Genomic DNA, 17,367 nt, shown 5'->3' on the forward strand with positions numbered 1-17,367 from the left:
GGGAATAAATCAGCTGCTCTGTGGAGACCTTTCACTAACAGCGAGCAGCCCAGTGCTGCATCACGAGAAGAGTCTCTAGCGAGGCGGCAGCTCCTCCTGCCCCGTCTCCCCCCCAAGAGCAGGAGGAAAAGCTTCGCCGCGAGGGCCTGCAAAGCAGCGCTTTGCGCGCGGGGACACCGAAGGCGGATCCCAAAACCCAGCCTGGAGGTGGCCGAGTGTTTCCTCGTTGCGCGTGGGAAGGAGCCGAGGCAGAAGGCGTTTGGGACTAATTTCCCAAGCAACGGGTGTTCGCAGTCTTAGTAGACATCAGAGAAATTTGTGGGCACTCGGCTCCTTTGCAAACCAGACTTCTGAGGCCAGATTTAAGTCTTCCACACCCATAAGCCCGGTATTTCAGAGTTTGACTTTCACCGCCCTCCCTAGCCCCTGAAAAGCTGGTTTTGAATGTGAGAGATGTGAAACCCTGGGGAGAATTCAGAGCTTTTAAAGAGTATTTAGACCACTGAAAGATATAAGCAGGCACCCTGATGGCTTTTTAAAAAACGTATAGTGATCTAACTCAAACCTAAACTAAGAGGTGCCTGGATGCTCCCGAGAATTTCAGTAGCTGCTCTGTACATCTTCAAGCGCTTGATTTCCTTAAATTTTGGTCCGAACAGATAATTGCCCAAGGTCCAGTAAAAGTCACTTGGCAGAGGAGGGAACAGACCACAGATCTTCCGCCTGCCTTTTTGTACCCTATTACTATGCAAATGTCATTCCCTTTGCAAAACCTTCCCCCTTCTCCCGCCTGCTCAGAATGACACACCACCGACATCCCTTTCTAACCAGCAATGCCTCCCAACCAGTAAACCCTGGCTTTCCTAACAAAAGCGAAGCAGAAATCTCCCCCGGGAACAGGATTTTCGCCTGGAAGCGAGAAGAGCTGCCGCCTCCACCAAATGCAGTACGGTTTTGCTACTGATTTTAGGTGACAGGCAGCATTGGCAAGACAGCTCACACGAGCGAAATCTCAGCGCTTCTGTTTGCAATGTTCTGTTTGCCCCTTGCAATAATATTTGCAATAATCACTTTCAGCAGCAATGTACATAATAACGGCAGTGCAGCAGTGACAACCATAGGTGAGTTACAGACCTCGTGTAAGCTCAGCTTTCTAGCGTTGGGCTGTGCAGAAGGACAGAAGCAGTTTTTTATTCTTAATTTTATTCTTTGTGAGTGAATTGTTATTATTAAAAGGCCTTTCCTGGTTTGCTGTTTTGTGCAGTGTGTATTTAATGTTCGGGAACTGCTGTGATATTGAGTTAATTAACCAAATATGTATTTTTCCCCCCGTCCTCCAAAGAAGTCATTTATTCTGACAGTTGCACTGAACTGTGTAAGAACTAAACTAATCAAACATGCCCTGCAATGCAGTTCATAATCCTTGTGTATCCAGTTGGGTAAATACGGCCTGAAATTAGCTGAGGGAGAAATTTCAGGATTTATACCTGTTTACACTCCAGGATTGCACGCAGCAGCACGCGGGGTGCAAACAGGGGTCACTTCTGCACCAGCGCATCCCTCCTGGCACCCTGACCGGTGCGCAGGAGCAGTTTCGGTGGAGGTTATTCAGGAACAAGCTGTTTCCTTTGCCTGTGCTTTATTCGTCAGCCAGCGTAGGCCGCACAAACCTTTGAAACAAAAACCATTTGAGGGTGCACTGGTGCCAGGAGATGGGAGTGAATTAGTTTTACACAGCGCTTTTTCAACATGCTAAAGTTGTGAGGTTTCACTTGACACCAGCAGGAGCTGTGGGTGCTCAGCACATCCGAAAAACACGTCTCCGTTATTTCAAGTTAGCTGCGACGCCGTCAGAGCTCCAGGTTCATGACACTTATTTGGTACCTCTTCCACACACAGGACATCACTTTCGGCAGCAAGACACAGGAGAAATTACACCGAAAGCATCATCCTCGCCTGCATAACTTAATAAGAAGTTGTTTTTGGAGATATGGCATAACAGTAATTTTATTTATACTCCTTAAATGCATTTGAGTATTAAATTTCCATCTACAAGCTGAATAAGAAGGAAGGAGCCTTCCTCCCGCATAAGGCATTACATACATCAGCAGTTCCTTATAGGTTCAAGGAGCTATAGGCTACACACACAGACCACAGCAGCCAGATGGGGACAAGCGCTAGAATTCATTTCTCCAGTTCGCACAGTCCCTCCAGGCCTCGTTCCTCTAACGCGATATTTTGACCTGCTTGGCTAGATTCACCCTCCACCACTGTGAATCCAGAGCTACGGCAAGCACCTTCCCCCTCGCTCCGGCCGCRGCGTGCGTTGAGCAGCTGTGACATCCAGTGGCCAAACGCAAAACGGTCCGGTCTGGTCCGGTCCGAAGCCTTGGCGCACGGCCGCAGTCGCGCAGAGCCCTTCCGCCGCGCTTTCGTCTTCCGAGGGCGGCGCGAACACGGGTCTCTGAGCACAAGCCGGCACGCGGATCCAGAAATACAGTGGTGCAGTGGGAGAGATGCGACTTTAACGAGATGCTCCGGAGCGTTTAGCAAAGGGACGGCGGTGCAGCCGGGGCGCCAGCGGTGACGACAAGCAAACGGGGAGACGCAGAAGATAAGGGAACAAATCACGGGGCGGAGAAGCCGCGTCCAACACTGGCTCCAGGGGTCTAGATGTTGGGATCTCCGGCGCGACACGCAACCGCTCGCTCAGCCCTGCGGCAGGCCAGGTCCTCCAGGGAGGGCGGCGGGAGCGGGGACGGCTGCAGCCCCCGCCACCGCTGCTCCCGGCTCGCCGCCCCGGCACGCGGCCTGTGCCGAGGGGCGGGAAGGCAGCAGCCGCCCCGAGCGATTCCCACGGGAACGCRGTGGATTCTAAGGCAGGAGGACAGCGTGGAGGAGACGTAAATCCCTCCTGCCTGTGCCCGGGCAGGAGGATCCTGCTCGCTAACCCTCGGGCTTTACATAAGCACCACGCACGCGTTCAGAAAGCGAACGAGTCGTTGCCGGTGTTACCCAAACTGCTTTTCACACTTCCATTCTAAAAAACCCTAAGCAGCAAATGTGATTTCTTGAGGGTTCGTCAGCTCGTGGCCTTGATTTTCTCTTGGCAGCAGTGGTACTTCACAGTCAGGAGCGACCGGCTCAGCGAGGGTCTCGGATGCCCTCGAGAGGCAGCGCAAGACYCCCGCACCGGCCGCTGCAGCGGGGACGGCTCAACGCGGCTGGCCGCGGCCGTCGCTCCCGCAGCCCCTCCTCGCCCCAGCTAACGGAGCGCTGCGCGTGACGGCAGAGGGGAGGGAGAAGGCTGCGGGGGCAGAGACACGCAAGGCAAAGGGGTTTTCGCCGCCCGTTTCGGGTCGGAGCTGGGTGGGCACACACGAGCCGCGGGATCGTCACGCCGTGCCCAGCGCGGGGACAGCGGCGGCGAAGCGCGGCCGGAGGAGAGGGGTTTCGTGCTGGCCTTTCGGGGGGTGTCACGAGCTGTGACGGCTTTATGTCGCCCAAACTCTCTGCCCCCGGTGCCCGCCCCGTTAGCCATGCAACTGCCCCCGGAGAAAAAAATATAGTATTTTAAAAGAGCGCTCTGAGTATTTGATTAACTGGTATCAAGCCCAGATTCCCATGGAAATTCTTGCCAGCTGGATATCCCATAGCCTCAGGGATGCTCGGCTTTGATTTTGCTTTAAAGGTAGAGAGAAAAGAAAAAAAATTGGGCAGGATACACGACAGAGCAGTGGTATTTTTAATATCAGCTCTGACTTTTATTTTAATATGCATGGTACAGCGCAGTTTTAAAAAAAAAATCTGCTGACCCGGGAAAAATTATCTCAACCCATGAGCCATGCCAGCTCTGGTCACGGTGCAGGCCCAGAGCTGCCTCCTCTCCTGCGGGTGCACGACCCGGTGGAGCGGCGGCCAGCACAGGCGTCAGCGCCCGGGCAGCGAGGCGGCGCTGCCAGCAGCTCGGTGCAGTTCGGTGGTGCACGTGCACTCAGATGTGCAGCTCTGGGGGAGTGGAAAAGCTGCGCGTTACTTTCCAGGGACGGAGACTCTGCGTGTGTGCAGCGCTGCACTGGCCGGCGCCCCTCCTGCCTGTCGGCGTGTCTTCTTCTCGTCCCTTTTAGTTACTGGTTTTGCACCTGCCCGCTATAAATGCGTGGCTCCCGCCTGCCCGCTGAGGCCTGCCGCGCTCATCGCACGCATGGCCGCCGCGCTCATCGCACGCATGGCCGCGGCGGCGGGGCCGGCGGCAAGCCACGCCCCTCTTCTTCGCCCCGCCTCCTCCGCCTCGCCCCGCCCCGCCCCTCAGTGGGATTTTCCATGAGTCAGGGCCGGCAGGCAGCGCGGGGCTGCTGCGGCACGTAGCGCACGCGTCCCGCGCCGCGTCTGGGGCGAGGCGGTGGCGGCCAATGGGAGGCCGGCGAGCTCCGGGCCGGCCAATGGGGAGGCGGGAGGGGGGCGGGGCGTGGGCGCGGGGTGGCCTATAGCCGCGCGCGCGGGCGGCCGCCCCTCCCCAGTCGGTGGCAAGGCGGTGCCGGTGCAGCAGGTGAGTGGGGAGGCTGCGGCGCCCGGCTCGGCCCGGCGGGCTCCATCCCTCCTTCGGCCTCCCGGGGCGCCCGCGGGGCCGGCGCCGTCCCGCCGCCCTTGTCCCCCGTGGGGCGCGGCGGGGCCCGGGCGGCCCCGGGGCTCGTGTGGGCCGGGCGGGCGCACTAGGCCGCCTCGTGGCGGTTGGAGGGGGGGGGGGTCGGGCAGCGGATCGGGGCCCCTTTCAGCGGCGCGACTTAACGTCTCTTTAATCATTAAGCAGCCGCCGCTGGACGGCGCGGCGCGGTCCGGACCTTCCGCCGTTAGGGCGCGGGATGGCCTTCAACCCCGCTGCCCAAACGTTTAGCGGTGTGCGTCAGCGCGCAGCGGCTCTCGCCGCGGAAGTAACGGAGCGCTGGGTGTCGAGCAGCGCGGGGGGAGCCGGCTGCCTGGCGCGCGGAGAAGCGCGGGGAGAACCGCCCCTTCGCCGCTGGCCGCGTGCTGGGCTGCGGGGAGCGCCTGGCCCTCCCCGGGTCCGTTACTTGCCGCTGAGTCACGGGGCAGGGCCGCCGCTCAGCCCGGCAGGAAGTAGCGATGCTTCTCATCCAGGCCCACGGGCTGAGCCAGCGCGGTTTCAGGCCTCCATCTTGCTAAAAAGGAGAAAGTGGCTCAACGTGTCCCTGACTCATTCCATGCCAAGCGTTATTTAAAACACGTGGCATCAGCTTGCAGAGCACCGGGGCGAATTAACACTCCTCGGAAAACCAGGGGAATATGACTAAAAGGTGCCTGTGTTGGTCCACACGTGCTCCACCTTTATGTTAGGAACTAGTCCAGTCAGCTCAAGGCCTAATAAGCAGGAGTGTTTTATTCCCATTTAGATTCTTGCAGTACTGTCTCAGCCCTGTCTTGATTTCAGAGAAATGTGGCTGCAAAGTAGTTCACATGAGTAGAACTCTTGATAATAAAGTTAGCTGTGAGCTAAATCTCTGTAAATCATTTTAGTTTAGGTTGGCGTAGTCTGCACTGTAGTGGGAGTGTTAGATTCCCTGTGCAGAGCACAGGATCAAGTAGGGAGTGAGGGGGGCTTTCTTGAATTTCAGTTGATAGAGGAGGTAACACTTGAATTGGCAGTGCTGTCTTGGGCTGTAACTTAGACTTGAAGTGGGCAGCAACTTCATATATGTGCTTCTAGGAAGGCCGGGGAAGCTGGGGTGTGTGGTACCTCTGCTAAAGGGGGACACTGGCCTTGGCAGCAGGTTACAGCACACAACAAGGTTTGAGGGAATACGTGCACAAAATTCCACTCTGGTGTTTGCTTGGCTAGTTCCATCGATAAGTACAAAGGTCTGGAACAGGTATCACTAGTGATGATCTAGTTTGTGTCACGCTTGTGTCCAGCTACTGTTTTTAACAGTCAGACCTATGCTATGTGTGGGCTACCTCTCACTTTCTTGCTGAGCTGGCTGAATAGATTGAGGCAGAATACTTATGTTCARCTTGTGATGAGATAAACAGCATCAATTTTTTTTAACCCAGAAATAGCCCAGTGGGAAAATCATTTCTTGAAAACAGCAGTGAGGGGGCTTGCAAAATGGGTTTAAAAAAAAAAAACTGATGTGAAGAATCTCTGAAATGATGCAGTGCTGCAAACTGTAAAGAACAGGGAGGCACTGATGGGGAGGTCATTTATCAAGGACGATTGAGTAATGTGCTTTGCCAAACCTGGGGGGCGTTTGTGGTGGAAGCTCTTGCAGTGTGTATTCGTAGAGTGCCACCTTCTTTGTGAAGGCGAACAAACAGCTCTTGTGTTGCATGAGGACTTCCTTGTGAGATGGCTGTTAATTCAAAGAATGGGGCACCTAATTTTTTGTGTCAAAGCCGTGGTTCTGAAAATGAAAGTAAGGCATAGCAGGGGCCAGACGATACAGCTTTAAAAGCCCTTTTCAGATAAACAGTGATTCTTGGTATCAGCCATTACTCAGTGCAAGCGCAGAGGGATATGTGCATATGAGCGTGGCTGGGACTGATAACTGGGGAGTTGCAGGGATTTATTTCTAGCTTACTCACTGGTTAAAATTAAGTAGCGGCAGCACAGAGCGGCAGCTTGAGCCACATTGCCTTGCTTAGGGCAGTCATATCACCTGTTTGGATCTTACAGTAGAGCAAGCAATATCTTAAAATACTTTGGCTGCCTCGGATGATCTGCTGCTGAGGCAGAAGCAGCTGGAAGGGGCCCTTTGAACCCAGAGGGACAAACCAGATGTCTGCCTGTGCCTTTAATAGAGATAGTAAGCAGGAACTTGAGAAGGGAAAATTTTTGCAGTGGAGGAAGAAAACATATGAAGTGACATTTCCCCCCACTATTTCTAAGAGCCTGTTTTCTTAACTTTTTGGTAACTGCAGGGAGATGCGTGACTGTTCCTGTATACAGAGTTACCACCCACATTGGCTTGCCAAAAAGCCAGCTTCCAGATATTTCTACTTCTGAGGCTCAGCTTTCTTCTCTGTAGATGTGCTAGTTCTCATACCAGTCCATGGCTTACAGACATTTGTATAAGCTGATTTTTTTTTAAATATTGCTAGGTTTACATATGGCCTTCCTTACTGTTTTTTGTAAGGAAAAACTTATGAGAGAACAGAAATAAGTGTTCAAAGGATTATGGCCATTTTCCTTCCTTCTAGGAGGAGTGGTAGGCTATCCTTGTAGCTACTCTTCTCACGAAAGGGAGCAACTGCCTTAATCTAATTCTTGATTAGAGCCCTGACTGCCTGTTTCAAGATAGGCTACGTTTGTCTCTGAACAGCTGCTGTACTGCATGTATCAAGAGCTGCTGCCCTCAAGTCTTTTGTAAAAAGAATTCTAACTAGCTGGAAAGAATTCTGTATTAGGATTGCTTGGCTGCTCTTACATACTGAGAGATGGCGTTTGCTTGGATTTCTCTGAAAACAAGGCTCTGAGTCTGTCTAGACAGTTCTTCCCATCTGGTCTGAGATTCCAGTCCTCTGGCATATGAACCTGACTCTTAGCTTCAGCTGGGAACTTTTGGTACTTGATAAGTGTGAAGTGACTTTAACTGTTCTTATGATTGTAAATGGTACTACAGGCTATAACTCCTTAATGCTGAACTTTTTGGCAGGTGTTCAAGATGTCTATTCTCAAGATCCATGCCCGTGAAATCTTTGATTCCCGTGGGAATCCCACTGTTGAGGTAGACCTCTATACCAACAAAGGTGAGTCCTTAGCTGTAGATGTTCGTTCCTTTCCTGATCTGATAGAACTGGAGAGGCTGTTTTACAATAGAATGAATTCTTATAAAAGTATAAAAACTGTCCTGTTCTAGCCCTGGAATAGTGCTTACCGCTTCCTCCGTGTTTAATATATATAATCATGCTGTTGAGCTTGCCATAGGAGTTGCAGTAAAACCCTCTATCTCATTCTTTTGGGTTGAATTTGCAGATCTCAAGATATTTGCCTGGTTAGTGAAGGGTCGTCTTGGTGTGCTGCTTCTTGTGATCTGTATTGTGCAAATGTTTCGACTAACACAGCCACCTGCCTTCCTCCTTTTGTCCCTGAGCTTAAACTGGGATGGCCTTGAATGTGTTTCAGACAAACCCAGAGTTAAAGCCTTCATTCCTATCCTTAAGTGGCTGCTAATGGACTTAGCTTGCCTTTTCACTAAGCCCTCTCTGATTGCACTTGAGGCAGCTTAATTCTCAATTTGTCTATCAATCACTTCATGTAATGAAACAGTCTGCTGCTGCAGAGTTGAATCTCAGGTAAGAGTTTCTTGTCTGCATAGGTACTCAGGCATGATTAAACAACTTGACTATTGGGTTTGCACATATAGCATCTTATTTTTTCTGTTTTTAGGGCTTTCCTTTACTTTTTGTTGTTCATCCCATATCTGATAGGATCTGACAACTGCATTGTACAAACACATACCAGTGTGCCTTGGTGGAATGAGCAAGCACAATAGATATAATACACTAACTAAATAGCTGATCTTTCTGCCTCAAGAGATGAATGTAGTCATTTAGTTAGATTGCCCCCACTAAGCTCTTTGCTGTAGGGGGATGAGGGAAAGACTGAAGATTGCAGTTGGCATTTTGAACTAAAGGCAGAACAAACTCCAATGTACCAATTTTCTGTTAAGGCTCAGCATCTTTGGTGGGAGGAATGAGCTGTCTGGATGGATGGCTGTGCTATTGTGAGGAGTTTGGACTAGCAAAAAACAGGCTCTTAACTGTCTTTGTATGACACATCTCATAAGGACTTTAGCTCACCTGCCAGTCTGGGCCCCAAAACAGATTCTCTGAATGAAGCTATGAGGTCAGCCTTGGCAGTTGCCCTTATCCTTAAGGGGAATCCCTCCTTGGAAAAGGAATGGATGGCTTTCCCAGACTTAGAAGCTTGAAATGCACACTGTGGAAAAGGGCATGTTCCTGTGAGTGAGCCAGAACTTGCTGCTCATCAGTATGAGGGAGACACTTGAATTGATGACACTGTAATGGAGCAGGCAGCTCTGAGGACCACTGTTTGAGCAGAGATGTGTTTTGGGGATGGTAGGTTGGGATGGTGTATGGGTGGAGGATTCTTTGTGGGTCTGAATGTGCTAAGACAGTCCTATCTGTTATCAGGTCTCTTCAGAGCTGCTGTTCCCAGTGGTGCCTCAACTGGAATCTATGAAGCTTTGGAACTTCGTGACAATGATAAGACACGCTACATGGGAAAAGGTAAACCTTTGAATTTGCGTTAGTGGCTGAATACTTTCATTGCTTGGGGACTGACTGTTTATGTCCTAAAAGCAGATGAGAGACAGCAGTCACCAAATTGGCTTGAAAACAAGTATGGGAGAAAGCAAATAGCCATGTACAAGATGTCATTACCTAATAAACATCCTAGTAATAACTTTTACAGCTACTCTGGAAATGTGGACAGTAGGGCTGCTTTTTTAACTGCCTGCTGTGAAGGTATTGATGGCCTGTCACAAGAACATTCAATCAGTTTGCCTTTTGAGTCTGACTGGAACAGAGAATTACTTGTCTTTGCTCAAACCTTTCTTGCTAGTCAGGTGAGAAGAGACTATTTTGTTCCTGAGAAAGAGCTGTTAGAATAGATAACTACTGAACTGCAGGAGAGCTTGGCTGAGAAGGTTCATGACAGCCATTACTCCAGTAAAGAATAAGCTCTCAGATGGCTGAATATCCTGAAGAGTTGAAGAGGTTATGCTATCTATCTAGGACACTGCCACTTTTCTTTAGGAAGGGTAAATGTGTACTTACCTCAGTGAGCTAAATGTGCGCGTGCCTAGACCTGTTAATATGATCCTGCAGATCATTCTTCATGGGTAATTAACCTGATAATAGTCCAAGCTTCCACAATGGGCTGTCATAGCTGAAGGTTTATATCAGCCAGGAAATAATGTGAGTTAAGAAAAAACAAGTACCAAATGTGGGGAGCTACTGGAAGAAGCATCCATCCAGATAACTGGAAGGCCTTTCCTAATCTAAGTCTTCAGCCTTAGACCATTCAAAAGGCAGTTAATGTGGTTCAGGGTGCACTTAAATAGCATTCACTAGGTCTTGAAGTTTAGGTCTTTGGAGATCTTTAAACACTATCCAGGGATAATGATGTTCCTTAGGCTAATGTTGGTAGCTGGCTAGTGATGGTCTCTGCTTATGGGGAGGAAGCAGGCTCATTCTGAAACTCCTGGTTAATGTAATGTTGGGGCCACAAAAATAAAAAGGAGAGGTGCTGTGTTCACACTCTTTCCTCCCTGTCCAAAGGAACTGCATGCATCAACTTTCATGCCTGCATCCAGGTATAGACACAGAATATACTTTGTGGCTTAGTATCAATTGTAAATCGCATCTGCTAATGTAATGCTTTAGCAGTGTCACAAAATGATAGCTAAATAAAATGCCTGAGCTGCTGCACGCTTAACTTCCAAGGAAACCTTTTTTTCTCTCTGCTTGCTTATCCATTCTATGAATGGGTAGGAGTAACCTATCCTAAAACCTCTTCTAGATGCTGTCATTCAGCCACTCAAGGCTTGGGTCCACTGCTGAGTTTGCAACAGTATGGAATCTGGGTGGAAAGAGTAAATATAGCCTGGCTGGCTGATGCAGGAACTTCTACCCTATGAACCCTTTTGTTTATGGTCTACAGCTTTGTATCAGACACTTGCTAACCTGTAGGTCTGTTTGCATGTTTGTGTCCTTTTCTTTTCCTTGCATGACTGTCTTCTGCTGCGAGCCTTCATCTCTTCCTTGATTCTCTTGTCCATTTCACTTCTGTCAGGTGTATCCAGAGCTGTTAAATATGTTAACGAGTTCCTGGCGACAGCATTATGTACACAGGTAATGGATGTGCTTTCAGTGCAACCTTGTCACTTGGACAGACTTCTCCAGTGCATGGTCTTGCAAACTAACATTGCAGCAGGCTTTCCTACATGATGCTTATTTCATGTGACTTCACTCACCAGAGGTGACCTCTAAGTGTTGAGATTTGGCAGTAAACTCAGGTTTGACTGGGGTTTGATAGCATGAGATGGTGTTCTTGGGATTGAGTTGTTACTGAGATCACCTACTAATGCCTGCATAGCCAGTTTGGTTAACCAGTGTCCGATTTGCTTGTTCCTTCCAGGTGTCTCAAAAGCTGTTGAGCAYGTCAATAAAACAATTGCACCTGCACTGATTAGCAAGGTAGGAGCAATCTGTCTTTCACTAACATCAGTTAATGCCAGTCTGGTGTATCCTAGCTGATGGGCTGTGCCTCTAGAGACAGTTGCAGGAAGTGTGTATTACACAGGAGTTGTTAGTGTGTACTGGAGTGCATGAGAAAAAACTGACCTATAGTAATTGCTTTCTTTAATGACTGCATATCTAACACTTAATCAGAACAATCTTTGGCAGCCTAATGTTGCTGTCTGCAGCAACACTTGAGCACCTGGGAACCTCAGTGGAATATGCAGTTAAGATACAAGCTGTATTGTACTTAAAAGGGTGGTTGAGTGGTGGGGAGGGACTGGGTTTAGTTCAGGCTAGTTAATTTGAAGGGGAATCATAGGGGATTGTGGTAAAGTCAGCTTGAATGAGTTTCCTAAACCCTTTGGGCATTAAGCCCTAGCTAGAAAGGCTGAGATGAGATGGATAATGCGTAAAATGATTCCATGTTTCTGATCCAAATCAGAAATCCAAAACTTATGAACTAAGTTACGAATTGGTGCATATTCTGAGCAAGCTGGTCTTCTGAGTTTTTAATAAAGGGGCAGGGAGCATAAACTGGGACTTTTTTCCATGCCAGGCTGACAGCAATGTAAATGTCTTCATAATCCAGAATTTGAGACAGGACAGCTTTACAGCTCTGTCTGAATGCAAAGAACAAAACAAAGTTCTTGATATCTCTAGCTTAACCTGGCAGCTGTGGTCTGTTGGAAGTGACCAGAAGATGCTGCTGTCTCATGATCACAAGAACTAGTCTCAGTTCTGCTGTTGGTAATTCCATTTAAGCAGTTTCCTGGTGCCTGGCAGATGAAAGTAGTGAAGTGAGAGGTCAAGAGATGAAAGCATTTTCCCAGTTGAAGGGATATAAAGTAGGAAATAAAGATAAAATGGGTAGGTGAGTTCTTAGAGTTGTCTTTGGCCTCAGTGTTTCACTTGCTTCTTTCTGCAGAATGTCAATGTTGTGGAGCAAGAAAAAATTGACAAACTGATGCTGGAAATGGATGGATCGGAGAACAAATGTAAGTGGCATTTGTGTTGCAGTGAGATGTGAAAAGATACAGCTTCTCTGATAGAGGTGTAATTTACCTCATCGGAAACAATAGGCAGTGCATGGCTCATGGTATGCATTTCTGTAACCAAGACCATGATAGTATTGCTGAGCCTCTTTAGGAAGATGTAGTGTTTCTCTAAACAATAATTTCTCCTTCCTATTTCAGCCAAATTTGGTGCCAATGCCATCTTGGGAGTATCTCTGGCTGTGTGCAAAGCTGGTGCTGCTGAGAAGGGTGTCCCCTTGTACCGCCACATTGCTGACCTTGCTGGAAATGCAGAAGTCATTCTACCAGTTCCTGTAAGTCTCTTGGCAGTGTTAGCTAAAGACATGATCTGACTGTGTGCATCATGATGTCCTGTGGTTTTGGGTCAAGTTTCCTTGAGGGCTGAGTCTTCTGCCACCATCCGTTTACCTTGAATCATTCTAACTTGGCTTTTCTTTTTGGTCACTCCAAGGCTTTCAATGTGATCAATGGAGGCTCCCATGCTGGCAATAAGCTGGCTATGCAGGAGTTCATGATCCTCCCTGTGGGTGCTGACAGCTTCAAGGAGGCAATGCGCATTGGTGCAGAGGTCTACCACAATCTAAAGAATGTCATCAAGGAGAAGTATGGCAAAGATGCAACCAACGTGGGTGATGAGGGTGGCTTTGCCCCCAACATCCTGGAAAATAAAGAAGGTAAAATTAGCCAAGTGTGTAGGAAGTATAACTCTTAGCCAGAGATTTAAGACCATACTTGCCTAGTATGGATAGAAAGTGGGACCAGTAGGTTATAGGACTTGCTGCTGTTTCTTGCTTCTGTCCTGACAAATTTTTTTCTAAGATTGTATACTGGTGTGGTTCCTTTTCTGTGGAGATGCTCCCTTGGACATCAGTTTATGCAGCTTGACAGGATGACTTTGACTTCAGTGCCTCTTCACTATGTCATTCCTGCACCAGCTTAAGGGAAACTTGCCACCTTCCGTTTGAAAAGAGGGAGAGGCTGGGATGTCTGCATGCATTTGCAGGCTACCCAGAAGTCAACAGTCAGTTTACTGGAGTTGTTTTTCTGCTGACAAAGAAAACAGTTTGAACTATGCCTAGTAATATGTGGGAGTACGTGAAGGCCAAGCTGGGGAGTTGTGATATTTGAACAGAACTGTTAGGGCGGGGGGGCAGCACAAGCCTGCGGGGGGGCAGTCTGTCTCATGTGGAAGGTGAAACTTTTGCCTGTTTATACAAAAACTATCTGTACCAGAAGGGCGCTTTTTCTGCCAGGTTCTCAGGAATGGAGCAGCTGGTAGGCCACTAGAGTACTAGGATTTTATTATCAGAGTTGCTTGCATACTGAAAGCTGCCTGTTGTGTTATTGCTGAAGGTGGCCTCTGAACTACATTGCCTCGGCTGACACTGAGCCAACACAGAAATCGGGAGGGTTCTGAATCCCACAGGCACATATAGCTTGTGCTAGGTCTGTAGCCYGGCAGATATCAATGAAGATGATCTTGGATGACCACTCCAGTCCAAGGAGTGCTTGGATCTCAGTGTTGCTGGTGGCAGCTGTTTTTGCAGTTTGTACTCCCTTAATATCTAAAAGACCTGATCTAAGCTTGCTGCTGTAAATAACCTGGCTGACCCAGCTACTGCTTGGCCTTAAGTCAGAGAAGCTTAAGGTCTTATTTCTCTTGACCCTACTGAACTTTTCTCCTTGGACTCTGCCAAACAGGGCAGCATAGTGGACAGTGTCCAGAGACTCTTATGGAGCTGTACTGTTCCCTTTGCCCTTCATAAATGTGTAAGTGAAGAACAGGTAGAGGGTGCCCTGTGCAGTAGCAGGCAGTGTATGACATGCCTGTCAGGGTCTGTGTGCATACCTCTGATACMATCAATACCTGATCTGGAGCTAAAAAGGATTCAAATGCAGTCACTGCTTCCTGCCCACATGCATACAGCTGAAGGAGGATGCAGTCCTGCCTGTAGAGATTCAGAATCCCTCTTGGTGTCTCAAGGGTATTACAAGCTAAAAGTGGTATCCTGTTCCACTCTGTTCAGAAGTGGCTGAGTTTTAAGAACTTTCTCTTAATGCAGTTGCTAGGTTTTCCTTAGGGGGCAATGGGATTTCTGGCCAAGTATATGTCCTATTGTTGGTAACGGGATAGTTTTGAGTTACCACATCAGGTAGGAACTTGCAAATATTTTACCATGTTTCAGCTCTGGAGCTGCTGAAGACTGCTATCGGCAAGGCTGGCTACTCTGACAAGGTTGTCATTGGCATGGATGTGGCTGCCTCAGAGTTCTACCGTGATGGAAAGTATGACCTGGACTTCAAATCCCCTGATGATCCCAGCAGATACATTTCTCCTGACCAACTGGCTGACCTATACAAGGGCTTTGTCAAGAACTACCCCGGTAAGTCGTTCCTTGCTCTACAGGAAGCAGAATAGTAGTAGAGGTGGGGGGTGGTTGCTGAAAGTAGGATGCAGCCTCCCTTATAAGAGGGCTGAGAATGGAATAGAACAAACCACTAGCATTCTAGGAGTCTTAGGCCTGTTCTTGCAGGTGGGTAATACCTGTTTGAAAGCAGTGGTACCAAAGTGCTGCAGCCCAACCTTTTCAGGTTGGTATTGTCTTAAAGCTCCTTTTGTCTCTCTCTAGTGGTGTCCATTGAAGACCCATTTGACCAGGATGACTGGGCTGCCTGGAAGAAGTTCACTGGCAGTGTTGGTATCCAGGTGGTTGGTGATGACCTGACTGTGACCAACCCAAAGCGCATTGCCAAAGCTGTGGAGGAGAAATCCTGTAACTGCCTTCTGCTCAAGGTCAACCAGATTGGCTCTGTAACAGAGTCCTTGCAAGCGTAAGTTGCTCTCCATTCTTAGCTCTGCCAGGAAGGGGGAGCCTCCAAGGAACAAGGAGGGGAGTATATAATGGAGAGATGTAGAAGAGTGCCAGTGGAGTAGATACCTGTTGATGGGACATCTGTAGAGGGGCTATAACATCATCGAGTAGTAGAGGATATAGGCAAGTAAACCTGTACCTTTATGGCCTCAAAGTCATGTAGGCACATTAGACATCACTGGGTCCAAGCATGTGTAAAAGCAGCTCCTTAATGGTTTTCTTGGGATCCAACCCTAAAGTGCACCAAAGGGCAGTTCATCTTTCCAAAGCAAGGAATACCTGGCACTTGGCAGCATCACTAAGAGGCTGCTAAACAAGTAGGGGTGTGGTGTGAGGCTTTATCTGTGCATCTCTTCTAGCTGCAAGCTTGCCCAGTCGAATGGCTGGGGCGTGATGGTGAGTCACCGTTCTGGAGAGACTGAAGATACCTTCATTGCTGATCTCGTGGTTGGTCTCTGCACTGGTCAGGTTGGTATCTGGAGCTGCTGTAGCTTTCCCTTTTGCTTGATTTGATAGTGTGGTGAAGCCATGCTGCACAGCAGGTGGGGTCTACTTTGACTAAAGACATAGAAGGCTTGCTATTACTGTATATAGGAAGCGGATTTGTCTGGCAATTTGACAAGGGAACATGTGATCTTATGTAAACTGACCTTTTGTCACCAATCAAGTATCTTAGTCAACTCCAATGGGTGTGTCAGGATTTCCTGATACTGAAGTTGTTGGCAAATTAATGTATCTTATGTTGTTCCCAAGCCCCAGCCTGTTGAGTATACGGATGTACAGAGCTTAAGGCTGAGATCAAGTCTGTGATTGATCTTAGTTAACTAATAGAACAAGAGAGCTTCATGTTGGCATCTAGCCTTGTGCTATAGGACAGGGTCCTATTTCCTCACTAACTTCTTGTCCTTTTTAGATCAAGACTGGTGCCCCTTGCCGATCTGAGCGTTTAGCCAAGTACAACCAGCTGCTGAGGTGAGGTTCTTGAGGGGAAAGGGGTTGAGGGTTAAGCCTGACACAATGGATGATCCATTAATGCATTCTGGACCCAGCTTGCTCTTCTGTATCTCAGAAGTTCATTGCAGGTTAAGGACATCAGCTGATGCTGGATGCATTTAGGCTGGTGCTGTGCTTGCAGAGCTGACTGTAGGGTGGTAAATGATGAGTTGAATGGGTAACTGAGGCATACTAAAGGAGAGCCTCATCTTGTGATGTTAAGTTGCYGAGGTGCATTGTCCTTCTAGCTGCATGATGCAGCTCCTTTGGACTGGCATTTAAAATGTTTGAGCAAAGTTACATAATGAGTGATGCTTACTAGTGTGGTTAAATATGCATGATAACTGAAGCTGCTTGGAGGGAGCTGAATTGTGCCTTCGAGCGGTGGTACTTTCAGTACCAGGTAGACCAAATGTTTTAGCACAAAGCCAGCAGCTGAACTAGTACAGCAATATCATACTGTCTGCTCACACCCAGCATTTTCTCCCTGTTCATCAGAATTGAAGAGGAGCTTGGCAGCAAGGCGCGCTTCGCTGGAAGAAACTTCAGGAACCCCCGTGTCAACTAAGCTGTGTGGGCCAAACAATGCCTGTTCTGGTTTAAAGCACTAGTCACCTACTTAGATCAGTTAACTGTACTAGAAAGAAAAGGGCAGCTGAAGGAAAAAGACCATTTTGCAGGTCCTCTTCCCCCTAGATGATTCCTTCACCCAGTGTTTTCACCAGCTCTGATTTGTTGCTCAAGTGCTTTACTGCTTTTGTAGATGAGTCCCTGTGGGGTTGTGTGTATTAAACACTCTGGAACTATGACCTTGTGACTCTGGGCATAAACATTTAATTCCCTTCTCTGCCTGTTCACTCTTCAATGTTTGGAGCTGTGTAACTTGCAGTGCAGCAAAAGGTGCCTGCAAACAGAAATAGTAGTGTTTTTACATGTGATAAATAAAAGCATCAAACAATTTAACCAAGTGTGGCTTTGTTATTCTTGTGGAGGCTGAAGAACAGTGCTCCCTACCTCTGCATAAGCATGGCCTGCTTAAAGCTGTCTTGCAAGGAGTAAGAGTTAGATTGCTGTCACTGTGCCCGGGGGGGAGATTTGGGAACTTAAATTGCTGTGTGACAAGTAGACAAAACGTTGGGTTGCATGCATGTATGTGGTTGCTATCAAGAATTGGCCTTCAAGGATGT

The 17,367-nt window shown here is 48.5% G+C and overlaps 1 protein-coding gene across 1 annotated transcript; it reads left to right on the plus strand.

Annotated features, from left to right (window-relative positions):
• Nucleotides 1-4,487: 4,487 nt before the first annotated feature.
• Nucleotides 4,488-17,143, plus strand: ENO1 (enolase 1). The gene is made up of 12 exons (XM_026074005.1): nt 4,488-4,549; nt 7,668-7,761; nt 9,169-9,264; nt 11,177-11,235; nt 12,206-12,275; nt 12,474-12,607; nt 12,766-12,988; nt 14,501-14,698; nt 14,945-15,146; nt 15,547-15,655; nt 16,101-16,159; nt 16,679-17,143. Exons 2-12 carry the CDS (start codon nt 7,677-7,679, stop codon nt 16,746-16,748), a joined length of 1,305 nt encoding a protein of 434 aa, XP_025929790.1. The 5' UTR covers nt 4,488-4,549; nt 7,668-7,676; the 3' UTR covers nt 16,749-17,143.
• The last annotated feature ends 224 nt before the right edge of the window (nt 17,144-17,367 follow it).

The sequence above is a fragment of the Apteryx rowi genome, unplaced genomic scaffold (assembly GCF_003343035.1).
Source record: "Apteryx rowi isolate R43461 unplaced genomic scaffold, aptRow1 scaffold_38, whole genome shotgun sequence".
Taxonomy (NCBI): Eukaryota; Metazoa; Chordata; class Aves; order Apterygiformes; family Apterygidae; genus Apteryx; species Apteryx rowi.